General features: G+C 49.9%; 1 protein-coding gene across 1 annotated transcript; it reads left to right on the top strand.

Annotated features, from left to right (window-relative positions):
- The first annotated feature begins 831 nt into the window (after nucleotides 1-831).
- CSNK2A2 (casein kinase 2 alpha 2) lies at nucleotides 832-27,491 on the top strand. The gene is made up of 11 exons (XM_068955713.1): nucleotides 832-1,014; nucleotides 1,325-1,436; nucleotides 12,761-12,862; nucleotides 13,761-13,811; nucleotides 20,147-20,206; nucleotides 22,352-22,435; nucleotides 23,663-23,773; nucleotides 23,983-24,084; nucleotides 24,522-24,622; nucleotides 25,586-25,734; nucleotides 25,950-27,491. Exons 1-11 carry the CDS (start codon nucleotides 911-913, stop codon nucleotides 26,024-26,026), a joined length of 1,053 nt encoding a protein of 350 aa, XP_068811814.1. The 5' UTR covers nucleotides 832-910; the 3' UTR covers nucleotides 26,027-27,491.
- The last annotated feature ends 196 nt before the right edge of the window (nucleotides 27,492-27,687 follow it).

Below are 27,687 nucleotides of genomic sequence, written 5' to 3'. Positions count from 1 at the left end.
GACGGGGATGCGGGGGGGGGCCGGGGGGTGCGGGGGGGTGCGGGGGTCGGGTCGAGGCAGGGGACGGGGCTGCGGGGGGGGGCCGGGCGGTGCGGGGGGTGCGGGGGGTCGGGGCGAGGCAGGGGACGGGGGATGCGGGGGGGGGGGCCGGGCGGTGCGGGGGGGTGAGGGGGGTCGGGGCGAGGCAGGGGACGGGGCTGCGGGGGGGGGGCCGGGCGGTGCGGGGGGTGCGGGGGTCGGGGCGAGGCAGGGGACGGGGGATGCGGGGGGGGGGGCCGGGCGGTGCGGGGGGGTGCGGGGGGTCGGGGCGAGGCAGGGGACGGGGCTGCGGGGGGGGGGCCGGGCGGTGCGGGGGGGTGCGGGGGTCGGGGCGAGGCAGGGGACGGGGCTGCGGGGGGGGGCCGGGGGCAGCCCCGGGGCCTGCGATGGGCGGGTGTGACCGGGGGCTCGGCGGTCCGCGGCGGGGGCGGTGCGGGGGGGCGGCGCGGCGCGGGGCGGCCGTTGGCGCCGGGCGGCGGCCAGGGCGCGGCGCGTCCTCCGCGCCGCCGGGGGCGCTGCGCGGCGGGCGGCGCGGCGGCGGGGCGGGCGGCCGCCTCTCGCGGCGGGCGGCGCGGCGGCGGCGCGGCTGCATCGGCGCCTTTTCCGGGTTGGCTGCGCCGCGCTCGGGGCCGGCCCAGGCTGCAGCGCCGCCGCCGCCGGGCACCGGCAGCGGCCTCGGGCCTCGCCACAGCTCCGCGCGGGCCCCGCGCCCGCCCGCCTGCCCGCCCCCGGGGCCGGCCCCCGCCCTCCCGGCCTGGCCCTGCCGCCCCCCGCCGCCGCCCTCCTGCGCGCCGCGCCCCGCCTCGCCGGCCTCCCGCGCCGGCCCCGCGCCCTCCTCCTCCTCCTGCAGCCGCCGCCGCCCGGCGCCGCCATGCCCGGCCCGGCCGCCGGCAGCCGGGCGCGGGTGTACGCCGAGGTGAACAGCCTGAGGAGCCGCGAGTACTGGGACTACGAGGCGCACGTCCCGAGCTGGGGGTAAAGCGCCCCGCGGGGACCCCCCTTCCCCGGGCCGCCGCCGGCCCCCTCGCCCGGCCCGCCGGCGGCTGGGGGCGGCCGGCCGCCCCTCCGCCCTGCAGGCCCCTGCCCGAGGGGAGGCGCCCAGCCAGCTCCCCCCCCTCCCCCGCCACTTTTCGGCGTCCCCATGGGTCCTCCCCCGCGGGGAAGCGGGCGGCTGCGGGAATGGCCTGGGGGAGGGGGATCCCCCCTTCCCCCCATCCCAGCCTGGTGCCCTGTCAGTTATTTTCCTCTCCCTCTGCTCTCTTTTATTTTTTTTTGGTGCCTGCAGCAATCAGGATGACTACCAGCTGGTTCGCAAGCTTGGCCGGGGAAAGTACAGTGAGGTCTTCGAGGCCATCAACATCACCAACAACGAGAGGGTAGTTGTGAAGATCCTCAAGGTGAGCGCCTCGCGGGTGGTTGCAGGGGCTCATGGTGGCAGTGGCCCTCGTTTCATTTTTGAGCTGGGAATAAGGAGGAAAGAAGCTGTGCTAGGGCCAAAAGACTGTTAGGTCTTGTCCTGCACCCCAAAACTCTTGTTCTTTGCTTTGTGGACACTTGAGTGCTGGACTGTATTTTGGGAAAGGGATTTAGTGTCCTGTGTGCTGTAGTGATGTTTCAATGTCTCCACCCCTTCTGTGCAGAGTAGCTGGAGCCTGCTCCAGGCCGAGAGCTCCTCGGGAGGAGGAGTGCTGTGAGTCCTGACACTTGAACAGTGTTGCATGTGCTGCCTGCATTTGGTAAATCATATCTGGCAATGTCTGTCTAAAACATTGCAAGGACTGCCATGTCAACAGGAATATGAAGCCCAGGGGGGAATCTTTTTGTTAACCTTTAGACAGCTGGCGTGCGGCGTTTTCAGGGTTCAGGCCGCAGGATGCTCAGCGGTCAGGCTTTAGTAAAGCAAACAAAATCTTAGATTTGGCCCTTTGAAGGATCTGCTCCATGGAAGAGAACTTCACTGTGGTCAGGTCAAAAATACTGTGGAAACTTGAGGAGGCTGAAGCAGACCATTTGACAGTTAGCAGCATTAGTGATATGCCCTGGTGTGTTGATTGTATAGAGGTTGGGGTGTGGGGATCTTCTTGCAAAAGTAACCGGTTGCAGTTTGGAACGACTAAATGCACTGGATTAGCCTCTGTAGGGCACACCTTACTGCGTTTGATGCTGAAGCAGTGTGCTTACAGAGAGGCGTGGTAGCTGTGTTTGCAGAAGTCTGTGATGGTGGTCTGGGGGTGAGGATGGTGGGGGGGAGAATCGAAAAACAGAAACAAAAGGTGCTTTTGGCTTTGGTTTGGCTGATGCTTGTGGCTGTTGTTTGTAGAATCAGCAACGCTTCTTACTTGTTCCTGAAGAGCATGTGGGAGCTAGTTTCTGATCACAGGCATACTAAGAATTTGGGCTCATGTTGATCTGCAGTGTGCAGGGAGGGTTCAGAGCTTGGAAAGTTGTCCTTGCAGCCGCTAAGGCTAGTAACTACGTAGGATACGTGTCTCTGCTCCAGGTCATAGCCTTGAGGCTAGGAGGAGTTCGCTAGATCTGATCTGATAGTGTGGCTAGCTGGCTAGTTTTGTCTTTGCTCCTCTCCCCACTCATCCACTATTCCTGCTTTCTTGGGATCCTTCTTGGTTTCCCAGAGAACTTGTCATAGGCTGCTGGGTCACAGCTCCTAGGCAAGGCATGACTTCCTGTCAGAGGAGTAAACTGTATCCCTGCCTTGACTGTGGCTAGGTGAGCCATTAGGGAGAGCCCCTGTGGCCGAGTCCTGGCATAAAGGCAGAGCAGTGAGGCTTCTGTGTCCTTGCTGAGTTCTTCTGGCATACTGCTCAGGCTTCCCCCTCCTTTAGATGTTTTACATAAGGTGGTGTGGGTTTTCTTTGTTTGTTTGTTTTTTAGGTAGGGGCAGGCAGGAGTTTCTCTTTTGAGAGAGAGTAGTCAGAGGTAGCCAGTGTAGGGTTGTATGTTACAGCAAGATGGCTTGTGGTTAGGCTGAGGAAACTGTGCGCTTCTGTGTGCTGCTCTAGAGCCCCGATGGTCTCTCCAGGAGTGCTATGGTTGGTTGAGACTGTAGATCTTGCCCCACATAAAAAGGTGCCACTAGGCTTCAGGACTGCAGAGAAAGTCTTTGAGAAATCTTCTTCCTTGCCTGTCCCCAGCCTAAAGGGCCTGCCCTGGAGCAATGCTCCTCTCGCTGTGGCAGCTGAGCTCTGTCGTCTTTAGGGTGCCTGTCAGCACTGAACTGTGAGTCGGCTGGCAAAAGTCGTCTGCGGGAGGCTGGGTGCCCCTTCTCCTTGGGGCCCGAACGTGTTGCCGTAACACCCTACAACAGGGGACTGGATTGTCCCAGATTTGAGGTAGATGGTGTTGCTACCCGTTCCCCTGGCTTCCCCCCACTTGCATTAAAATGCAAACAGCATTCCTGCAAGTGAGCAAGGAAAAGCAGAAGTCCAGATAAATAAAGGTGAACTTTCTTCTCAGTGGAAAGTGGGTCAGTGAAAGGCAAGTTTCAGAGCATCATGTTGTATACATCATGAAAACCTGCAAAATGTGGCAATAACATCACTCTCTGATCTGTGGAAAGTGCCTCTGGTTTCCTGTAGCTAGACTCAAACTTAATTGCAAACGTAATTACGTGTATCTACAGTGGAGCCTTAACAAATAGGCCGAGTCTCTGTTTTTCTTAATTCAAGTTAGATTCTAAGAGGGTGGGAAGTGCAACCAGAAGTCATCAGGTTTTTGTGTGGTTGTGGAGGTGGGACAAAGGGAAAAATTGCTGGGTGATAGATGCTGCTGTTTAGCACAGTCACTCCTTTCTCTGTACGGTTTCTTGAGGGAGAATTTAAGTTATTCATTAGAATGATCTTTAGCAAGAGTCACTGTCTTAATATCTGTGCCTCTTGTTAGGTGACTGAGATCTCTTCCCAGTCTCGCTCTTCAAAAGAGCTTATCCTTACTGAGCTCAGGTTAGGATGTAGCAAGTATTTTCTCCTGCCTCTTTTCTCCCTTTCTTTGGAACTGTGGTACCTGATCATCTTGCACTCTCCTCCAGAGAGGTCAGGAAACTTTATCACCCTGTCTCAGATGCAGAACTGAGCCACAGAGATTTCCTGTGTGACTTTGGGCAAGTCCCTTAGCCTCAACAAAGTCAAGACTAGAGCAAAGGTCCCAGTCTAGTTCTGCGTGAACAAGATAACTACCCTTCCTCTTCAAGCAGCCACTTGCCTCCTGTGTTTAAGTGCCCTGTGACATTAACATTGGACAAGGCCAGGGAGCTAATGGCTCTGATTGGTATCAGAATGCCCCTGGCCATTTGGGCTTGCATAAAGCAAGATGCCCCATTCTCCTGACCGTTCTAGTACAGAACAGTGCCCTCCTGTTCTGCTACCCCATAATCCTACAGGAAAACGAGAAGTAATCCTGTCATTAGCTGTGGTCATAATGTGCATCAGCAAAGGAGCAAAAATAAGGTCATGCAGGTGACTCTATCATTTCATGGGTCAAATGCCTTGCTTTGGAACTGTGATGCTCTTAACGTCACTGTCTTCAGGAAACTTCTGCAGTTCTCATTTAAAAGCGAATGAAGCAGGCAAGCTCCTTAGCATACCACTGCAGCTAGACACCAGGATGCTCAGTGTAGGACAGCGTTTGTGAAGGCAAGGCAGGAGCCCTGGCTTGCCCCATAGCCACCCTCTGCCAGCATTCTCCAAAAGCTTTTATCTTTAGAAGCGAAGCAGAGGGCACCTCTCCAGCTCTTTGGCATGTTCAGGGAGTAAAAATTCAGCAAAACAAGTGCCATGGGGCTGAAGTCATCCTCAGTATGAGGTGGTGTACTCAGCTCTGTGCTGTCCTTCCTACCCATCTCAGGTGTAGGGCATAGAGTCGATCAGCAGCTGTGTTCCTGCAGTCCCCAGCTGGCGTATGAGGCTCTTGTGGGCTTTTTGATCTGGCTGACTTCAGTGCAACTGTGGGCATGCTTCCTGCATGCTTCGAGGAAGGCCAATCCAGGAGCAGGGAACATGTGAAAATGTTGTGTCTGTGCTTCTGCATCTTGCTTAAATTTGATGCTACTATTTGGCTCACAGAATGAGGTCTGATGTTCTTCTGTATGTACAAGTGAAGTGTAAGATGCTTGTTTCCAGTGAGTTATGTATTGTCTATGTCCAGTGCGGGTATCTAAAGCTCAACTTTGATCTTTCTTATCATAACCACAAGAGGTTAAGTGTGTGGGTTTTGTTTTTTGTTTTTTTTTTTTGGTGGATCACTGAGTTTGATCGGCAAGCTTTGTGCTGTCTCTTTGGTGAACTTCTCATTTCTGTTACCTGATAATGTAGCTCCAAAGTGTCTGCAGTCTCCTCTTCTTGCGTACCCGGAAACGAGTCCTCCATACTGGAGGAAAAAACCCTAGGGGATGTGAACAGCACTGCAAGTTGCCACTCTAAAAAATAAACTTTCCACATTGTGTATAACTTCTGTGGGTGACTCTTTGTGGTGAGAATGCTGTTGTTAAAGTTACCTACAGTTATAGCTGTTGGTGAGCTTCAGCTCTACTGCTGTGTCCTTCACAGCCTGCTCTCTTGTACCAATTACTGCCCATCTGAGTGTTTGCCCAAGGCAGAGTTTGTAGCATCAATATTGTCAACTCTGCACAGGAGCCTTCCTGCTTTCCTGATATGTGTGTTTATGTACAGTCTGTTTGCCTGTAAAGCATTAAACCCACCACATAAAGAAACTATTTTGTTCCCTTGTATAGTTACCATCTGAATAGGCAAAACACACAAGCAGAAGTTAGGGAAAGAATGCAGTTATAAGGAGAGGGACCAGCAAAATAGAGATTCTGTAGCAAAGATGAAATAACCCCTTTCTCCTTTGGTGGCTTTTGTCCCTCTATGCTGAGTCCATGAACTGGAACTTTCAACCATGTACTTGGTTTCACAAGTGCATTCTTGTTTGTTTGTTTTTCCCCCTGTTCCCCCTTCTCGGTTGTATAAACCCTCCAGAGCCACTGGTACAGTAGCCAGAGCTGCAAGGTCCTTCCAGTGTTGCACTCAGAGTTATCCTCTTAGTAGCTAGGGATCAGTTTAGGGGATAGCTCTGCAGCTTTAGTAATTTTTCTGCTGTCTCTAAAAGCTGTAGAGCCACCATATAGAGGCACATCCTAAGGGGGCATGGGGAGAGGGGTTTGAAATGAATCTGTATGGTATGAAGAAGGGACTGCATAGGGAAATAGGATCAGATGATGTTGGTCCCCCAGGGCTGGAGCTTTTGACTGCATCACTGACTTTCCACCAAAACTGTTGACCTTCCACCAGAGCCGTTCAATGTCTGCTCCTGGTAGTTCTGTGTTTTCTGCTACTCCTGCATTTGCACTCACTGAATAGGCTCTCACTGGCCCACTTCCTCCTCTGGCAGGACTGAAACGAGCCCTTTTGCAAGAGAGCTGGCTGCCCAGCTCTTCTCTCTTAAACACCTGTTGCCTACACTGAGCTTGGCACTGAGCTTAGCTGCTGGAGTCCAGCCTTGTTTGAAGCTGAGATCAACCGAAATGGTCCTGGGTGTGGCCCCGATAACTCTAAGGGTTGTGTCCTACCTGCAAGGAATTGGTGAGATACGAAACTGCGACTCCTAGGAGGAGGAGGAGGGTGAGTTACAGTAGTCTCTGTGTTTGCATTGGCCTAGGGCAGAATCTGAAGGAGTGTTTCCAATTCCCTCCTATGGCGGTGGTGAGGAATCGGGATTTGGTCCTTGTGTATCTCCCTTTTAGTTGACTGCGGAAGTCTTGGTGTATTGTGGGCAGAGTCCTGTGTCCTGTAGCTCCAGAAAGGGTTTTTTTCAGGGACGTGCTGTAGGGGGAGAAAAGGTGTTCAGAAGAAAATAGTCACTGCCCTCAGAACATTTCCTGATACCTAACTTGGGTTAAAAAGCAAAAGTGCTTTAGCAGTTTCAGAGTGGGTTTTTTCTCTTTTCTAAAATTCAAGAGCAGCTCTGGAGAGGAAGGTTTGAACTCCCATAATGAACGCTGCAAGATGCAAACAACTGACAAACTACTAATACGAGTGGGTTTCTTGATTTCTGTGGCTCTTTTGAATACGATTCTTTGATTTCCCAGCTGATGTCTGACAAAATAAACACTGCTGTCCTGAAGCCAATTTTCGTATTGAGCAATTGGCATCAGGCTTTATAGGCTGATTATTAAGACCTTTTTGATGATGACACTCGCTAGAGATAAATGAGTTTGTAGTGCAAGCTTACATCTTTAAAGCTTGTAATGTAGATGCTAGTCAAGCCTTTTTCTGGTCTTGGACTTTATATGTTGAGAGTTGCCTACTTGTTTGCTGGAACAATTGTGGTGTTTCTTGGCTATTCAGGTTTGGTGAGCAAAGAATAGACCTTTTTGTTTAAAGTTGTTTTGTGGGGGGTGGGACAAATGGCATTGGTTTCCTTGGGATTTGTATCTTTTGACTACCAAACGTTCTGCCCTGCTGTACTAACTAGGGTTCCTCTTCAGAGCACCTGCTGGGCAAAACCCAGCACCTTCTGCGACTCCTTCAGAGTATCATGTGTGCTCCTCAGTATGTGCATGCTGCCTCACTAACTGCTTTTGGCTAATGTAAAATGATTTTTACACTTTGAATGTAACTTGGATCTTGCTTCTCTTCCTGGTCTCTGTTTTTTTTGTTTGTTTGTTTTTTCCCTAAGTGTAGAAATATTCAGAGAACTTTGAATAACAAAGTTCTTTACTCTTCTATCTTTGCTTGAATTCAAGTGATGTGTCTACTGGTTATTGGGGAAGGCTGAAGCTGAAAAATCTGACAAATGTCTCCCCTTGCTTTAGGAGTCAAGCAAAAAAGATGATTAACCAGGCAGACACTTATTCGTTCAAGACAGGAAGTGATGGTTGCAGTCTTATGTTTAAAGATTTATCTTAGCAAACAATGTTAATTCTCCCAGCTGGTGTTTGCTGCAGCTGCACTCTTCCCTGCTTACAAGTTTACATGATTTCTGACATAATAACCTAGTTGGTCACAGAGGGGTTTTTCTCCTGCACCTACCTGAGTACAAAGCAACTATTTATCACATGCCACTTCTCAGCTCTGCTAAAGGAAGGCCCCATATGAATGCTCCCTGCTCTCTTTGGACAAAGGCAGTTAGGTTAGTTTTGGCTATTTTCATTGCCTGTTCTGTTCCAACTGACTCTGAAGCAGATTGAAGAGTCCTCGTGATCTTTTCAGCTAGTAGGGTGGAAGACCTGCAGTGACAGGTCACCAGCAGGGAAAGTTGTGTGAGAGCTGCTGAGTCCAGGAGAGACCATCCATCCTCCTGTGGCTTGGAGTCACCTTGTCCCTCTGCTCTGGATGTTCAACATAGTGGACAACTGTGAGCTCTAGGTTTTGTCTCCCCTGTCCACAGCCACCCTATGTCTAGTTCAACTGAGAAAGGAAACTGGAAAGATTCTAGGAAATTGGAAGATTCTGTGAAGATTGGCTTGTGTTAGACAGTCATATTGCTCTGAGGGTACTGCTGCAGTTGAAATAATTAAACCCCTCCCAGTGTAGATACAGTTAAACTGAGACATGTCTTTTAGCCTGGTTTCCTATGGAAACAAGCCTTATGCAATCCTGCTGTCTGTCAGCCTCTTCTCCCACTCCTGCCCCCCCCCCCCCAGTAATTTTTGCACTCGTTGGCCAATTTCAACCAAATATGACAGAAGTCTCCAAGCTGTCAAGTTTCTACAGATTTCATGGAAATGGGTGTTTGCATAGAGCAGAGGGACTCCATCGGAGCCTGTCTCTTGAGGGAAAGGCTGCAGTGAGAGTTTGACTCGTACTGGTCACTGAAGAATCCCAGCAGGAAAAAGTGTTGAAATGCCTCTGCTGTGGGAGCGGATTGAGTTGGAGTCTGCACGTTTATAAAATGTTGCCTTGCAAATGTAGGCTGATCAAACTTGGAAGCGGTTAATTTCATCTAGATGTCAGCTCCATTCCTCTGCTGGAAATCTCCCTTGCAGGGCAGGGGGGAACTGAGCCATGTAGGCAGCGTAACCTGAAATGCCACAGTTCATAGCTTGATAGAAGAAAATAACCCCAAATAGGTGCTATTAAAATTTTTCTGGCCCTAAGGGGTGGTGTTTTAGAAGCCATCCCTGCTGGGAGAGGTAGATGGTTGGAGACAGTTCACATTTAATCCATGTGTGTTTGCAGTCAACATCCTTGGAGAGACAGATCAGGTGACCGTGAAAGACAGTTGTAGCAACCCAGACTTAATCCTGGTGCTCGGAGGATATGCTGCAGATTGTCTGCGACTTCAGCAGTCCCGGGGTCTGGAGGTGGGAGAGAAAGTAGCAGAATTTCTGTGGTTGTGACCATTTAGCACGAGTCAGCTGGTTTGCAGTACTGGCCACGTGTTGCAGTGGTTTGCACTACTGCGTTTGACTTGGCAGATGGGGTAATCCAAGAGTTTAGGCTTGGAGTTGGTTACTGGAGTTCAGTTTTGGGCAGTAACGTGTTACTGGGTGGTAAATTGCATTTGCAGTTGTAACTGGAGTAATGGGCTCCGTCTGGCATGGTGTAACATGTATGGGTAAGAGATGGCACATGGTTAGTCAAGCTTGTAGGGTGAAAGTCGTGTGGAGTGGAGGCCAGAGATTGCCACTGTTTTCTCCTGCAAACTTGAAAAGAGGAAATCCTCTGTTCCCCTAGCATTGATCTCTGAGGGAAACTTCCTGGTGGTAGCTTTTCCTCTAAGAAGATATTTTTTTTAACCTGTGGCATTTCTCCCCTCCTCATCCTTATTTGCTTAGTGGTAGAAAATTCTGTCCCGACCAGTGGATAGGGCCAGGGAGAGTGCTCTCACACTATCACTCTTTAAAGCAGCTTGGTGAGGGAGCTCGCTGAAGTGAGCAGGGTTTCCCATGCCGCTGCCTGGCTCAGAAGTGCCCAAGGGAGGCCTGCGGGGCCTTTGCCCTGGCTCACACCCAGCATGAAGGCAGTTTAGCCAAGTAAGCTGTGCGCGGGCAGCCTGGTCCAAGCTGGGTTTCGCTGAAGCTTAGCAGGAAAATTGCAAACAGCAAGCAGCTCGCAGCTCTCCGTTTTGTTGAGACAGGGTTTGCTTGATTCCTTTCCCCCCGCCCCCCCAAGTGGCAATGGAGATGTTGCTTTTTGATATGTCAGCGATTATCTGTAGGTGTCTCATTGGGAAAGCTTACCTTCCTTCTCTCCCCTTTATTCCAAAAGTTGCTGATTCTCTCTGCTCATGTCTTTTGAGAAGTGTATTGGGGGTTAGATTTCTAGCAGAGATTGAGCTAGACATCTTTATCTCACTTCAGAAAAGGTAGAAACATGTGGAAGTGACTGTGAGGGGGAAGAAAGCGTGTCCTGCCACAGTAGGAGCGGTGGATGCTATGGAAGGAGAAATGGAAACCTTACATTAGAGGGATATCCTCTCTCTACTTAGCTGACGTGAAAGGCCATTGAAATAAGTATGATATAAAGGAAAAGGTCTTTCAAAGCAGGCTTTGGACATTGTGCTCCTCTTGGCTGTGTTCAGGTGCTGTTTCAGCTCCTAGTCAGGTGTGAGTGTTGCAGCAGAAGGACTCTGCATGCAAGGGCCAGAGAGTAGTCAGGCTGTCCGGTGGCTCATTAGGGACAGCAGCAGCCGAGCGAGCTCTTTGAAGTTACTTGGAGTACAGCTTGTGTGTGTGTCTGCCTCGCTGGATGGGCAGCGTAACTGAATTATGGCTTCTAATTCCATCTTGGCCTTCTGGTGAAGATCAGCGCCTGTGAACAAAGCAAGGGTGGTGTCCGTCACCATGCTGACATAGATGAAATCATTCCCTAATGAAGCATCTTCCTGTTGGGTTCAGAAACGTGGGCCCCCCAGCCTTGGGGGTTTCTGACCCTTGCTCTCGCTGCCTCTCCCTGTCTGTCCAACCTTTTTGCTGGTTCCAGATGTGTTTCGGTGTTGCCCCTTTCCCAGTGAGCCCTGCCAGGGAGTTGCTCCAGCTCTGGCTGACAGCTGCAGCGGCCTTGCTGCCGTTTTACACAGTGGCTTTATGAGGTGCTGATGCTCTCCGTACCAGCATTGCTGTTATTTTTGGCACTTTGCTTTGGGCTGAGATTCTCATCTTTTGGCTTGAAAGTCTAGCTCCTGCCTTTTGACTTGGAGGAGGACAGAATTTGAATCTGAAGGTTTCAGCTACCTGAAGAGCCTAGAGAGAGAGCATATTTTATCACGTATATAAATACCAGATTTTTCCAGTATATCTAAAGCTTCTGCTCCTTCTCTTCTCTGCACGTACGTTCCTTTGAGGGATTTAAAACCCAAGGATTGTCCGGGATTCGCCTATAGCAAGAACATGAACTGCCATATTGGCTCTCTGCAGCCATTGCCCTAGCGAGAGGCTGCAGCAGAGGCAAGTTGGTGAGGACTGAGAGCTGCTGAGCTCTTGTGGCTCCTCATCCTGGGCACAGAAGGTTGCTGTGGAGTTGCTGACACCTCATAGCTTGTGTCACTTTGGTAAGATGCCTTTTACCCCTTCACCCCTTTCCTCCCCTCCTAACAGACCAGAATCTCCGTGCTGGAAGGTGAATGTTTTGGAAAACTAAACAACTGGAAATAAGTGTTCCCCTGAGCAAACCTCACAGATAATCGGGCAGGGGCTTTATCAGTCCTCATAAGGTATCTCTGTGACTCTCTGTAATGGTACTGGTGGTGCAGGAGGGGCTGTTCCAGCTCTGCAATGAGGCAAGGCTCCTGGAGTCAGCAGTGATATGCAACTGGTGATGCCTACACTGGTCAGGAGCCAGATTTTTGTTTATTTATTTTAACTTTTTTTTAGCTGCTATGTTGGCTTTCTCTTTCAAGCAGGCCCAGCACTAACGTTGTCCTGGGAGTGGATGAGTTACAGAAATGATCATTCCTTTGCATGGAAATGAACCGCTGGATCAGCAGAGTGTAACAGCTAACCCAACCTACGAGCCCCCTGACTTGGGAGCAGCTGTTCTTTGTCACTCTCTGCAGGATGATGTCCAGAGCAAAGCTTGCTTTGCAAAGGGAATTCCTGGGACTGCACAGATTTGATGAGGAGTCAAAAACTGTTTAAAACATCCTTATGCTTTGAAAATAATTGTGGTGTATAGATGTGGTAACGTGCCACACAGATGGGTCTCAGCACTTGGGGTGGTTGCAAAACAGTCTTGCACATAGTTAGACACAGCAGTTCAGGATCTTATTAGAAATGTTGGTGTTAGAGAATCTCAGGTCTTCATTTCATTGCATTAAAGCACTCCTTGGAAGAAGCGCGTTGGGCAGCAGTAAGGAGCAGAATATTGTATCATGCCAGTAAACAAAGGCTGGGAATGAGATCTGCCATGTTTGTCCTTTGGCTCTAAACATAGAACATGGAATTAGCGTGCTAAGGTTTCCGCCTAGCAGTCCAAGGCACTTTCAATCACAGTTACTGGAGTCACAAATATGTTTATGTCTAGAGTGGTTAGACTTCCCCGATGGGCGGAAAGCTTTCACTGAAGAGAGGAAGATCCTGGTTTGTTCAAGGTGTTTGTCTGTGTGCCAGCCCCTTTGTGTCTGCTCTTTGAAGCTATAAATGTTTTCATGTGAGGGTGGGCGCAGGGGGAGGAGGGAGGTAATGTGATCCAGTCAAAATCACTGGCAAAAATTGGTGCTAATTTCTGAAAGGACTCTCACTTCTAATTGCTTTTGTGTATTTAAGCCAGTGAAGAAAAAGAAGATAAAACGTGAGGTTAAGATTCTGGAGAATCTGCGTGGTGGCACCAACATCATTAATCTGATTGACACTGTCAAGGACCCGGTGGTAGGTGCCTGTGTGTCTTGGTGTGAGTGGTGGGCTTGTCTTCCTACCGGCTGCAGGCATGGCCCTGGGCCTCCTGTAGGCCCCTGCTGGCGTGACTTCTGCTCTTGGCTCGGGTTTGGTGCTGACTGCGCCCTGCCTTTGTGCTAACCAAGGATGAGCAGTGTCCAGCTCACGAGGGTCTCCTGAGATGAATTGATTTGGATGAGCTAATGTTCCTTTCCATGCTGCCCAGACCCTTGTATGCCCCCTCTGTCTCTTATAAGTTTCCCCTGGCTGATGAGAGAGAAATTTGGTAGTTCTCCACATTTTGTAAGAAAACAGAGACTGCAGCCTTCCAGCTGCTGTCTGGCCTCTGAAACATAAGTGTCTCCCAAGGCAATTAGTTATTAAGTACTTCTCATCCTTCTGGTGGCTGCCCTGCCCGCTAACCAGGGGTTATATCCTTTGTCTACTTTGCCACAATTTCCCCATTCCCAGGAAGTTTTCTTTGACTAGTAGCTGGCTGAGGCCTATGACTCCCAGCTTGCTGTCAGCCGTGGAAAGGAAATGACGCTGTTGTAGCGTTGGCAGTCCTGGCTGACCTTCCTCCTGTGATTGGCTGCGAGGTCTTAGCCTCTGGTGGCATCTTTCGTCTTGCTCAGTGCTGTCTTTGCTCAGTGGAGTGGAGGAGCAGCACTGGTCGAACATGCTGTGTTGGTGCCTTCTCTGTGGGGTGTAAGAGGAGCTTGCGTCAGCCTGGTGATGGAGCAGGGTTGTGTTCCTCTTGCGTTCCTGCTCCTGCCCTGCTCTCTGCAGTGAGGGCTGGGCAGGAAGCTAGAGCTTTCTCAAGTCTCGTGAGGGAAATAAAGGTCAAGAGGGTGTTTTAAACCATGACACTCTCTCTCTCTTTCTCTTGCAGTCAAAGACCCCTGCTCTGGTTTTTGAGTACATCAACAATACAGATTTTAAGGTGAGTCTGTCTGGTTGTGGAGGGGGGAGACTTCCCATTTCTGTTAAGGTTGCTGTGCACATGGGTTACTGGATATGCCTTGAGAGGCTGAGAGGGGAATTGGCATTTGTCCCCTATGTCAGCTTTACCTTCCTTCCCTGGCTTAAATTGGAACCTTTGAAGTTACTAAGTAGATTCTAGATGAGAAGGAATAAGAACCTTGTGTGTTGCATCTCCTCCCAACTTTGAAAAGTAAGTTCAACAGATGTAGAAAATCAGAGGGATGATCAGATCTTCTTACTCCCTTCTCAATTTAGTAATTATTGTTGTGCTGTATTTTCAGTCCAAGTTAACCCCTGTGCTGTGATGCTCTCTTTATGCCAGCGCAGTTGATGGAGATGGTAACTCTGCTTTGTGTTGAAATCCATCAGACCAGGGGACTATGGGGTGTCTGAGGCTGGAAAGCAGATCTCCCATTCCCAGTGGGCCTGCGTAGGGGATCAGGGAGTCCTGAATGAGTCTTAAGAGCTTTTCTCCCATCCCAGGCTGCAGTATATTCACTGTCTCTTGTGATTTCTGGGGAGCTCCAAGTGGAATTACTTGTTTCCAAAGTGGGGGTCCTTCTAGCTGAGTGCAGCAGTGACTAGATGTGCTGTTGTGAAACACTTCTGGCTGGTAGAAGCGAGTTGATATACAAAAGGGATATGTAATTAGTAACCACACCAATTTGAATGGTATCTTTGCTTCCCCCATGTGAATTTTTACCATAAGTTATTAAGTCAGTGGTGGAGAATTAATTGAGCAGTTGTCATTAGAAAGCCAGCAACCATCGCTTCCTGCACTGCTCGGAGATCTTTTTTCTTCCTTATTATAAGATAATGCTTTTCTTCACATCTTTTCTGGAGCGTTTTGTAGATAAACACACTGTAGGATGCAGCTTCAGCTTGTACACTAAACACCCAGAGAAGGACTTGGGGTTGTTGCTGGTAGAAAGGAGGGAGCTTGTGAGCTGAACCATAGGTTGTGAGGCTGCACACGTTATTTCCATCCCTTCAGAGTTGATCTAGCAAGTTGAGTGAGACACTGAGCGTAGCCAGAGCTGTAACTGTTCTAGCTGTGGTGTTTTTAGTGCTATTTTATGTCATGTAGAGACTGGCTACAGAGACTAGAATAATAGTAACTTGCAGCAGTGTCTACCCTGACAGCTCTGGGCAGGGAGATGAGCATTACCCCTGTCAAGTAAACAGCAGTGAGAGTAGTCCTATGTGGTGACCTTTCAGGGCTAATTAAAGCAAGCTTGGTTTGTCTGGGCTTCACTAGCATCAGCTGGGCTATTCCAGGGCCTTGTGTACTGCGGGGAACGTGTGCCTTTGCTTCTCCTGGTGACCCGGGGACTCTCAGGGAATAAGGCTGATGCTGGAAACTTTTAACTTTCGAATTAGAGTATTTCTTTTTTTTTTTTTTTTTTTAATATAGACCTTGAAACAAAATAGATCCCTAGGGCAGTGGGACACCTTGCTGAGGATCGCTGTGTGTGTCTTTAGTCAAAATGTGACTATGCCACTCTGGTGTCCTTAGAGGGGAAAAATTATCCTCAGAGATACCACCCAATAATTGAAATCTGTCCGTGAGCTTTAAGTAGTCCTTGAGACTGGTGGCCAGTAGGTATTCTGACTGAAAAATGCAGCCCTGGCTGGTAGGCTTGGAGAATGTAGCAGGTCAGCCCTCCTCAGCCACACAGAGAGCAGTTGCAAGCACTTTTGCAGCCATTAAGATGACATTGATCTGGCCACAGCAGAAATAGCAGTGCTGGGTTCTGGCTGAACCGGAAGCAACTATATTATTTTGTAGCAGATCATTTCTAGGCTCATAGGAGAAAGCCTGACTCTCGAGGAACCACCAGATTCACAGCCCTAGAAATCTAAGGCTGAGAGAGTTGATGCTTTTTGCTGACACTGGTACAAGGCAAGAATAACTTGTCTTGGGAATGCAGTCATGCTCCCCAGGGCATGCAGTATTCATGTTCAGAGCTTATTTGTAACCTGAATTTCACTAGCTATGTATGGACCATGTGGGTTATTTGAACTTGCCTGCTTCACTATCTGTCTGGGTAGGTTCTTTAGGGCCACAGCTAACAGGCAGCTTGCAGAACTGCTGCATGCACACAGGTACCTATGGATATCTTCTTTTATATTGAGGCCTCAGAGCTGTTTCTTCACTTACTCTGGAGTTACGCCAAGCGGAAAGAGCACAGGGTGGATGAGGCCAATTTGTTAGAGGCCCTAGCTTGGTCCAGCCCTCTGCACATGAAGCAAGCTGGAGAGCACCCAGAGTCCTGTTGTCTCTGTTATTGTCCCTTCTGTCCTTCTATTGTCCCTCCTGCTTTGCAGACCTAATATCCTCTCCCCCCCCCCCCCCCCGCCCCAGGCAGTCAAACTCAGCTGGGATTAAATGCCACATGAGCTAATCCAGGTGATAGGGACCTCTTCTCTTTGTTTTGAAGTGGCAGCTCCTGATCCACCCATCTCTGCATTGGCTTCTAGACTCTGCGATACTGATGAGTACCATATGCGTCTTGCAAATCATGTTCAGGGTGTGAAGGGTTCCCAAGGCAGCTTGTGTACAACAGGTGGTTGCCAGTTACTTTGTAGGATTGCATTTTTCGCTCTTCTGTTTGTAATACTTGTTTACAAGCTTGGATACGTCCTTATCAGTTGTCTCCTTTCTGGCAGTTGCTTTTCCTCAGCAAAATTGACCTTTTTACTTGATGATAATTCTTTCAACTGCCTCTTCACAGGGCAGTTGTCACTATTGGTGCCCGTGCACTCATGAGAACAGCAGCCAGGTTCCCTCGGCTTTCTATGCATGGACAGAAGCTACAGTTCTGTAGGTCCTTCCAAGACTATGGCTACAGATGATTCCCAGTCATCAGTGCAAATTTGTATTCTACTAGGTTTGACTATTTTTAAATGATAGGATAAACAGGAACCTTTCATGATACCTCTCTAGAATTGATTATGTTGTCTTAAGCTACCTGGCTCGATCCCCCCTTAAACTGATGGTTCTATGCTCATAGGGATGATGAGCCAGAGCTTTGATTAAATGTATATTCTGCTGTGGGATGAAGGCAGCTTGTATATGTGGCCCATGTTTCTCTTCGGCTCTCAGTTCTGTTGTATCACTGGTCATCTGTGAGCACTCAAGCTACACAGCCATCTGCCTTAAATCGTAGCTGTATTGCAGAACCATGCAATCAAGACAGTATTCATTAGCAAAAAGAAAAGCCTTATTTCTAATCAGTTTCAAAGTAGAAATGGGATATTGTCCCTCAACCACTGTAAGTTGTCATGTATTTTGTTTAATCCTTGAGCACACCTGGCACTGTGCAGGCCCTTCACTGACTTGAAGAGACAAATCCCTTGCATAAGAAAGGGGCAGAGCTGGGACTCCAGGAGCAGTACTGTGTTGGGTTTGCTACTCATTCTTTAAAAAAAATGCCAGCAAGTTTGCAGCTGGTTAGGAAGGATGGGCAGCAAAGGTGAGCAGTGAATGGTTATTTCAGGATCTTTATTGTGTTGCAGTTGTGAGGACAGAGGACTTCTGAGTCAAATCTTCTGCTTCTTGTACACCTTGGTGAATTTTCAAGCCAAGCCGCTGTGAGGAGGCGTATACATGTGGTCTTTCTTTGTACATCTTAAATTAGTTTAAACAATAGTTGTTGCCCTGCATAGGGGATGCAGAAATATGGAAGAGGGTCTCTTCCCTTGTATGGCTGCCAAGGCCCGGGATGCTTTGGAAGCAGTTTCCTTCTCCTTTGCTGCCTGCTCTGCACCCCAAAGCAGTGTCTCTTAGGGCTCAGCCCTCCTCCAAAAGCTTCTAGGAGCCACCCTGTTGCCTTGCAGAGCTGTGCTTGCTCACTCAAGGGAGAAGAGTAAGTGTTTAACTCCTGTCAGCTCTGCGGAGGGAGGGGAGCATGTCTGTACCTTCTTAGGTGCTAACCAGATTAGTTTACAATTGGTTACATGTGTGCTAGAAAAGCACTGAAAGCTAGGGAGGGGTGGAAACTGCCAGGGGACAGGTTTGACCTTTCCCAGTGTTGTGCATGGAGGAAGGAGACTGGCCCAGGTCTTCAAGGCCCTGTGTGATCTGGAAAACTGGCAGTTGGCTGAGCAGATACTTTAGGTGGGTTTGAGACAGCAAGCCCCGCAGTGATGTTTCTGGTAGCTCTGCTCCAAAGAGCCAGACTTTAAGAGCAGAGGGTGGGAGATATCTACAGAGCAGGGATCTGCTCTCGCCTGGCTGGGCAAAGGGGATTTAGAACTCTCTGAAGCTTTCCCAGGGCAGCTGCTGTGTTTGACCATCTTGCAGTGGAAACACCCACCTGGCTGCATAGGGCAGAGGAGCAGGGAAGGGCCAAGAGGGCTTGTGGAGGGACTGCTCCCTGTAGCAAGCAGAGCCTGCCGCGCCGTTGGCCTTGGTGCAGCAAGGGGGTCAGAGGTGCTGGGCTATGCAGGCAGCTCTTCTAAGCAAGTCTGTCGAAAGCTGCTTGCCCAACGGCTGCCTCTGCTAAAGAGGCAGCCCTGCTTTGCAGTATCAGGGAGCAGAGTTGGAGAGACTGAGTTGAACCAACTGCATCGTTGATCTGAGCAGAAGAGGATCGGTGACCTCTGTCCCATCTCTTTCTGCATGCAGAGAGAAGCAGAGGAGCCAGGGCACAGGGAAATAGGACTCTAGCCTTGTTCTACTGCTGCCACTCATGTCCTTGATGTGTCACTGTGTTGTGTAGAAGGGGGAGGCTGCCCTGGGAGGCTTCCCCAGATGCTTTGATGTTGCCAGGTGAAGCATGTTAGTGTTGAACAAGGCTGATGATTCACATGTTTTAAGCATCTCTATCCCCTAAACTGTTTGTTAGCTAAGCAAGCTGTTTAAACTCTGTAACAGAGTCACCTGCAACCAGGTCAGGAAATCTATCCCTGCTGTAGCTTGTGGCTATATCCCTTTTGCTCCTTGTTGACTTATCTGCTTCACTGGGTTGCTCCTAAGTGTTAAGATCATTCCAGCTCGGGAGAAAAAAGCTTAGGTCCTGGAGGCCATTTAGGCTCTGTGTGTAGATGACACTCATATGTTGCCAGATGACTTCCCAGAGCAGCACTGGGAATGGTCTGCTAAAGTATGGCAGGGTGAGAATCCTCTTATGAGGATCTTGGCTTGGGCCTGGAGAAGATCCAGGGCCAGAACTGCTTTCTTGGAAGGTAGATTTTGATCTGTTGCTGTGGGATTTCTCAAAGATGCCAGGTGGTGTTCATGGTGGCTGGCTGGCTTCAGTGTTAATGCAGTGGGTGATTCACCTGAGCTGTGAGCTTTCCTTGTTAGAAAGGACAAAGGAGTCTGGTCCTGCAGCTCTTTCATGACTGTCCTTCCTGGCCCAGCCCCTGTAGCCTAGCATTGTCCTGGCTTCTTACCTTGCTTTCCCTGAAGCAGAGCAGCAGCCTAATGGGATCAGGCTTGCACAGCTGCCAGTGCCAGATATGGAGCAAAAGGCAAACCTGGGGCCAGTTGTGACCTGGAGTGGGAGTGAGAGGATGACAAGTTCTCTAATGACTGCTGGTGACATGATGCAGCTTAAAATGCACCTTGGATCTTTGTCATTTCCTCAGCATTGATGAGTAGCAACAGAAGGACATGGAAGAGAGGAGGGTGGCAGACCTGTGCCAGCGACAGCATTTCACTGAAACACCATGCTGCACTCTCCTTGCCCCCATAAGCATTTCTGCGCTTTTAAGCGGCATTAACCTTTATTTTGGGATTGGGCGGGTTGGAGCCTCCACCACTCTGAGCCTGTATCTACCCTCTGTGCTTCCCAGCCCTGTGCACTATCAGGTTAATGTTTTTCTCTCCCCACCGTGGGTGCTTGGAAGCCTTGCCCAGGTGCTCCCAGCCTGCCTTCTCTGAATGCTGTTCTCAGTGTTGTAGAATTGCTAGCATTGCTTTGTATGTGAACAGAGAGGCACGATCATCTCTGTCAACTCCAGCATGCTTTGAAGGACTTACTCTCTTTTCTGTGGACAGGCAGACTGCCAGTCTTTTGCTGGAAAGATGTCGTGAGGGGTTGGAAGGATCCCAGTAGCCTTTAATGGGAGCTCTTGTTTCCTTTCTGGATTTCCTAGCATGTAGCCCTGGCAGGTGTCTGGTGCTCCCTCTGAGACCAGGACAGCCTTCAGGAATGGCAGTTTTCACAAGGGATCTGGAATGGGGTCAGTGATTCAAGGCCGGTGTGATGTATGAAAAGAAACTAATCCAAATCTGGAGTATTTATTTTTGTTTCTCTTTTTTCTCCCTCCCCAAATCTATTTCAGCAACTGTACCAGATCCTGACAGACTTTGATATTCGATTTTATATGTATGAGCTGCTGAAGGTGAGTGGTGTTGCATGTAGCAGTGTGTCTGTAGAGGCCACAGAGAAGAGAGGCAGTAGCAGGGTTCCCGGGGCAGTGCTAAAAAGACTTGTTGAGCAGTTACTTCTCTGGTGTCCAATGCAGAATCCATGTCTCATAAGCAGGGAAGGCTTGGGAGGAGATCTAGTTGCCTAGAGTGTTATCATGAGGCTGTAGACTGAGCTGGGGACCTTCAGTTGTCTCTGAAGAATCTCCGATTCTGTAGGATCTGTTCTTTCACTGGGAAGCATTTGTAATTGCTGGTGGCTGGGTAGGGATGTGCTTTGTGGATGGAGCACTGGGAGGTATTTGGAGGGTTGAGCAAATGGTGTTCCTGGGGACTCTCAGCACCATAGAGAGCCAGAAGAGAGGGATCACCAGCTTCAGGCTTCTTTCTGCTGCGGTGTTCAAATGCAGCCCGAGAAGGGTGACTCTTATTTGCTTGGTCTTAGACCCCTGTGTCTCTGGATGGGGGATGGACTAGGGTACTTCAGGAACAAGCTGGCCAACTAAGCACCCTGTGGTCACAGAGCCGCATGAATTTGGTCCTAGGAAAAAGGCTTCTGGTTCTGCTGGTGTTTGATGCAACTCTGGTACTTTCCTTTAAGACCTGCTGGCTGAAGCCTTTCCCTACCCCTCTGCGGAAGGATGAGGAGTGCCCTGGATAGCTCCTCTACTAGCCTAGCCTGCACCTTCCTATGGAAATTTTTAGAGCCATATGGCAGATCTCTAGTATCTCCTGTGCTGCCTCCCTGGGGTCTTAGGGTGCAGGAGGCAGCAAGGGCATTGGGCAGAGCTTATATGTTTCAGCTGAGCCCAGGACTGTTTTGTGCTGACCTGCTGGAGCAGTAGCTCATGTCTATATGTCAGTTCTCAGCAGGGCCTCGAGAGTCAGCCTTCTTGGCTGGCTTTTCATGGATCCCTTGCCTCTGGAAATGAGTGGCACTGGTTAGGGAATGACTTTTGTGCTCCAAGACTTGGTGATGGAGGAAACCTCTTGAAATCCATCTAGTGAGCTTGAGGAAGGCTTTCTTCCTCTGCACCACCAAGCTTGCTCTACCTGTTTGCAAGGGAAAGACCTTCCTACCAAAGCTTGGGGAGCCCAAGGCAACCCAGGGTTAGGGTGGGAGGGTTGAAAAAAGGTTGTTTAGCTGGCCTAGCCTTGGGTTAAGCAAGGCACTAGAGCTGTTTTGTCCCTGGAAGCAGTTTGTCTAACCAGTTAAACATCTCCACTGATGGAGATCCCAAGACCACTGTTGGCCATAACTGTCCTGTTGTTTGTGAGGCTGTGTGTCACTGCAGAGATATTCCCTGAGACCTTGCTGTGATTGAAGCTATTGCCTCCTGTGTTTCCCGTTGTGGCAGGGAACCAAGGACAGCATTACTCCCCTGGCACTGGTGTCTTGCATATTGAATGACTATAGGCTGTGTCCTCCTTCAGTGCCCCTGTCTGGAGATCTTGGAGCATCTGAAGGATGTTGATAGATGGATGGATCTCGCTCCCCCCCCCCCCTTGGAGATGAGAAAACAGCATTCTCTTCTAACTCGAGGGAACAGCTGCGTGGGGGGAGTGAACAGTGCAAGGTCACGAAGCTGGAGAGCTTCACTGTGCTCCTGCCTTCAGGCTTTAAGCAGCATCGCTGTCCCTTCCATGCCATCACCTGCCTCTTGCAAGCACTAGTTTGGCTTAAATGAGCAGGGCAGAGGTGACTTTCTAGCTTATGTTTTGGGGCACTGTTGGAAGGCTGCACTGGAAGGCCATAAAACTGGATGCATGTAGGAATCTGCCCCTTCTGAGGAGAAGAGCCCTTCTAGTGTGAGCAAAGGCAGCTGCCTGGGTTGAACTGTTAGGCCTACCTCCAAGTGGGATACCTCTCTGGCCTGTGCTCTCCAAAGACATGCAGGAAACATGGGTCCAGGACCTGTGGCTTACAGTATGACATGCAGTTGATACTGTCTTCTTGCCAGCTTGATACTTCATCATGTGCAGCAAAAGAGCTGAAAACATCAATATTTCCTCATGGACAGGGTATTCTTGCTCCTGGCTGTGAACTGTCTGTTATACTGTTAATGCTGTGCATGTAGTTACATCCATGTCTAATGTACATGTGTGTGTGTATCTGCCAGGCCCTGGATTACTGTCACAGCATGGGGATCATGCACAGGGACGTCAAACCCCACAACGTCATGATAGACCACCAACAGAAAAAGGTACCATGGCACCAGGGCTTATAGGTTCCCTCCTCTCCCCCCCCGCCCCCGCCCCGGGAAGTTTGAAACTCTGCCACCTGCATACCCAGAGTCTGGGCTACTGTACTTACTAATTCATCCTTTCTTTACCTGCTCCCCTCCACTTGTGCCCATGTCAGGAGATAGCCAAAGTCCCACTGAGGAGTGTTAAAGTGGGAGTCCGTGGCTTGGAGGTTGTTCCTCTCTCCAGCCAGCCCCACAGCATTCCTGTTCGCTGAGGGGAGCGGATCTGTGCTGTTACTTCAGCCTGGAAGGTGCCTGTGGAGTTGCAGTGGTGGGGTGCAGAGGCCCTGGGCAGGAGGATGGAGGCTTCTCTGCTGGACAGTTGTTTAGGCCTTGTCTGCATGTGCGCATTTTTCCCTCCAGAGCAAAAGCTCTTCCTGGAGCACAGCCTGCCTGTCCTGCTGTGGCTTCCTCGCTTCTGGGACTTGCTAGTCAGAGCCTGGGAATGTTTGTACCTGGCTCGCTACAGTGGAATTGGGCAACAAAGGGACTTTCTCCTCTGTATTATGGTACTTGTACTTCTTTGCACACTGTGCGTACCCATCTCCCCAGGGACCTGGGAACTGCAACAGCAAATAAGCTGCTGCTCCACAGGGCCCTCCATGTGGATCAGCAGTGGCTGTACAGGCAAGACAAGGCTTGCAAGTAGATGGAATCTCTTAGTAGAGCAGTTGTCCTTCAGTAATGGAGCTGGTTGCCCTCCCCTGCAGCCATAGAGAAGACCATCTCCCTTGTGGGATGTGGTGGCCCCCCTCCTGCCTAATTTCCTACCCTCAGCTCCCAGTTAATATTGACATTGCCTTTGGGCCTAGCCCCTCTACACAACCAGAAACACCAGCTGGCTTTTGCTTGTTCCCTCATATGCAATGACCTGCCTTCTTTGGCTGGTGCCATTGGTAGGGAGCAATTCACCCAGTAATAATGATATGATTTGACTTGGGAGACAAACTCTCCAAGGCAGGGTTAACCCCACCAGCACTGCATGGTGGCAGAGGGAAGGGGACAGCATGACCAGAGAACTGCTGAGAGCATCTCCTGTCCTTGGAGTACCTCCCTGCATCCAGGGCTCCACGCTTGCACTGTGGGACTGAGAGGCTTTGGCAGACCTGGCTTCACCTAACTCATTCGTCCTGAGGCAACTAAACTTATGGCTCCTGACTCTGTGTCTCTTTATTGCATGTTCAGTTGCGGCTCATAGACTGGGGTTTGGCAGAATTCTACCATCCAGCTCAGGAATACAATGTCCGTGTGGCCTCTAGGTACTTCAAAGGACCGGAGCTCCTTGTGGACTACCAAGTAAGAGTCTGCCTCCTCATTGCTAGCCAGTCGTATTGCTTGTGGTTGCACTTTGGCTGCCTTTGGGTTGTCTAATTTTGCCTATCAGGGAATTACCTGGGTTGGAAAGAGTCTTGTGAAGTTAAAAGGTTGAGGTTGCCTCCTGCTGTTGGGGAACCAGGCTCTGGTTTGCATGCCTTCCCTGACGGTTTCTCCTTCTTCCCCCTCAGATGTATGACTACAGCTTAGACATGTGGAGTTTAGGCTGTATGCTGGCTAGCATGATCTTCCGAAAGGAGCCCTTCTTCCACGGCCAGGACAATTATGACCAGGTAAGGACTTTGCTACCTAGCTTATATCACGAGAGTCTTCTCACCATCTCATCTGTGTGTGTAACGGGGAGATTCTGGGGATGTGACGACCAGGCTGGGAGGACATTGCTACATGCTTAGTTGAGCCATCTGGGCTTACGCATCACTGCCTTAAAAAGGAAATTGTCTTATGCTCATGTTGCAAAAACAAGTTTCAAGGGTGATATTTTTTTCCTTTTTCTTTTTTTTTTTTTTTCCTTCAATCTGGGAAGTTTCCCAACAGAGAGCTCTTAGATCTGGGTAGCTCTGCCTCTGCGACACAGTACACGGTCCTGTCTGTAGACATCAGACCAGAAAGGAGTCACAAGTTCAACAGCAATCACCCCAGCAGGATCTGCTCCTTCTTCCAAGCTGGTGGCCTGCCCTTCTGCACTATCTTAACGTGCTTTTTGTTTCAGCTGGTTCGCATTGCAAAGGTCCTGGGCACAGATGAGCTGTATGGGTATCTCAAGAAGTACCACATAGAACTGGACCCGCACTTCAATGATATCCTGGGCCAGTAAGTGGAGAAGTGAAATGCAACCTGTCTTCCTTGTAACGGGAAGAGGGAGGTGACCCAAATGTGCATCCCCTGAAGCACTCTCAGCCGATGCCTGCTTTGATCTTCTGGGTCACAGTGCTGCTTGCAGGCTTCCTGGCTGGCTGCTTGTGTCATCTCAGCAGGTCATGGAAATGCAGGCTCTTTCCTTCACCTCTCCCATGATCCACAAGCCATCCCCTGCTTCTTTCTTCTCTAGCTTGTTGACATCCTAGAGCGAAGATGTAAACACTGGAGTCCTGTGTGGGCTGAGGGGGAGAGAGCTTCATGTGGTGGCCTTCTCCAAAAAGGTTTTGCTGCTGCTTTCCTTGTGTCCCAGACAGAGCTTTGCTTTGGTGCTGACAGCTGTCCAGGACTGTTGCCCTCCCCCATTCTTCCCACAGTTTCTCTTCCACTGGTGTGTAAGAAGAGAGTGATGTGGGCTGAGATCTTAGATGGGGGCAGAGAGCTCAGTTGTGGATTGCCTTTCTGGGAGATGTTTGACTAAAATCTATTGTACTGCTTTAAGAGCTCAAAATCTCCCAGTTCAGATTTCCTAAAAAGACTGGAGCTGGATGGGAAAGTGAGGACAGCTTTTGTGAGGCTGGCTGACTGGCAAGCCAGACCTCTTCTGGTCCCATGGGTGTCACCATGCCTGCTGCATGTTGGTATCTAGTCCCTGTAGATAGAGGAGAATGTGCAATATTTTGCCCTTCCCAGCTTACCATTTCCTAGACATAGGACAGCATCCACGCAATTGTGTAGCTAAAGAAAAGGGTTTTCCCCTTTGGCAAACACTTGCTGAGCAGTAGCTTGTGCAAGGAAGAGCTGTAGGCAGTGTCCATCACAGCCACCTCTTCGCACAAGTGGAGTGTGTGGCAGGTGGTTCCCCCAGTACAGCTGTGCTGGTTAGAGCCCAGGCAGCGACAGCCAATCTTTTTGCAGGCATTCCCGGAAACGCTGGGAGAACTTCATTCACAGTGAGAACAGACATCTGGTCAGCCCAGAAGTCCTAGACCTCCTGGATAAGCTTCTGCGATATGACCATCAACAGAGGTTGACTGCCAAAGAGGCAATGGAGCACCCCTATTTCTGTGAGTCTGGAGAGAAGCTAGGACTGGGGTCCAGCTGGGAAGAGGAGGGATGTTGGGTTGCAGCTGACACAATTGAATGTCAGCTCCCTGATCTGAAGGAACTTTAGCAGGTCTGTAGGATTTGAGGGCAGTTTCTCTGGAAGGGTTTGCCAGGGTGGAGCTTCCGATTATTAAATACTGTTTTCCCCTTCCTGCCTGGTCTGTGTCTCCTGCAGATCCAGTGGTGAAGGAGCAGTCCCAGCCCAGCTCAGAAAATGCTGTGCTCTCCAGTGGCTTGACAACAGCACGATGAAGACTGGAAAACGACGGGTAATTCAAGATGTTTACAAATAAAAACAAAACCTTCGGTCACACAGTGAAGGGAAATGAACCAACGACCCCCCCCCTTCCCCTCCCCTTTATACTCGGCAGAAATCTAACCTTGGGGGGGGGTCATAAACCTCAGTTCCTCTCTGGTGGTTGTGGTTAATGTAACTCTAACCCTGTGGTACCAAAGCCCTGGGCAAATGGTTTTGCAAGAGCTAAACATATAGTGATATCCCCAGGGCCCAACATGATTGATTCTGGTTCACATCTCTATGGATCCTACTCTTCCTTCTCAGTCCAGCCTTCCCCACCAACCTGATGGGGGCAAATTTGCTGTTCCACCATCAGCCCTTAGCATGCCTCTTTCTAAACATGCCTTTCTGACTTACACTTTAGATGAACCAAATTCAGGCTAAGGGTTAGCAGGTGCAACTCTGTTTTGAGGTCCGAGTCCTTCTGCTCACTCTGGGCTTGAATTTGACCCTTGAATTCCAGTTTCAATTGCAGATGCCAGGGCAGTGGGTTGGGAGGGGTGTCAACAAAAAAGCCATGAAGCCAGTAGCATCTCGGGATTGGTTTTGACCGTTAAAACAAAGGCACTGATCTGAGTTGCTGGGGAGAGGTAAGATTTCCCCCTCCAGGTGTATGTGACAAAGGCTCCATCTGAGAAGAAACTCAGTAGACCTGCTTTGGAAACTTGTGAATGTGAAGGGCTGCTGTTGTGGCAGGAGGGGGGAGGGAATACCTAGACTTTCCCACAGAGCTCAGGAAAGTCGATATTGCAAGACTTGTTGTGATAGATGTGCAGCCATGTACCTTGTGATGTGGCTACCATGAGAATTCATGCCAGATGCAGACTCATGCCAGAGCACAGCTCTGGAGTGGTTCAATCTAGCACTGTAGAAAGGGAAGCAGGACGGAGGAGTGGAGAGGAAGCCTGGGAGGAGAGCATGGGGAGGGGGGGGAAGGATCAGGAAACAGCAGTGTGGTGGGAGCAGAGCTGTCAGGGAAGGGGGCTGTGCAGCTACTGATCCAGGACTTTGGATCCACGTAGTGTTTTAACAAAATCAGCCATTTGTTGAATTCTGGGGTGCCGATCCTGTTGTGGGGGGTGGGGGGTTCGTCTTGTGGGTTCTTTCATCAGATCCCTTGATGGCTTTATAGCCCCACGATTCACAGTTGCCTCCTCTACTTGTTCTGTGTGTAATTTCATCAAGTGGTTCTGGTGATACTTAAACCTAGAAGCTGGAGATAGTGTTTTCCCACCAGCACCTAAACACAGAATTTCCTTCTGCGGCATTGTCGAAATAGTTAATTTTTTATAAGGTTACAATGTTTCTATTTGAAACATCTGTTTACATTCCATATTCCAATAAAGTTCTATTGGCATCGATAGCAGGTCAATCCATTTGTATAATTCACTGAAACCAATAAATATCTATACGTCTGAACGTCTGTGGTCTGAAATGTATGGGATATCCAGAAAGAGCAACAGCTGAAGGCATTGCTTCCCAGAGGAGGTCGTTGTCTGTTCCTGCCCCTTTTATCAGAAGGGTATTGGGAGCTCTTAGTCTTGGGGCTGACAGCATGAAAAATTGCAACCAAAGAGTTTCACTTCAGCAAACTGTGTCCACTTCCGGGCCACAG

This window comes from Struthio camelus, chromosome 10 (genome assembly GCF_040807025.1).
Source record: "Struthio camelus isolate bStrCam1 chromosome 10, bStrCam1.hap1, whole genome shotgun sequence".
NCBI lineage: Eukaryota > Metazoa > Chordata > Aves > Struthioniformes > Struthionidae > Struthio > Struthio camelus.
The sequence above is the reverse complement of the archived record's forward strand: the minus strand, read 5'-3'. Positions and strand labels throughout refer to the sequence as shown.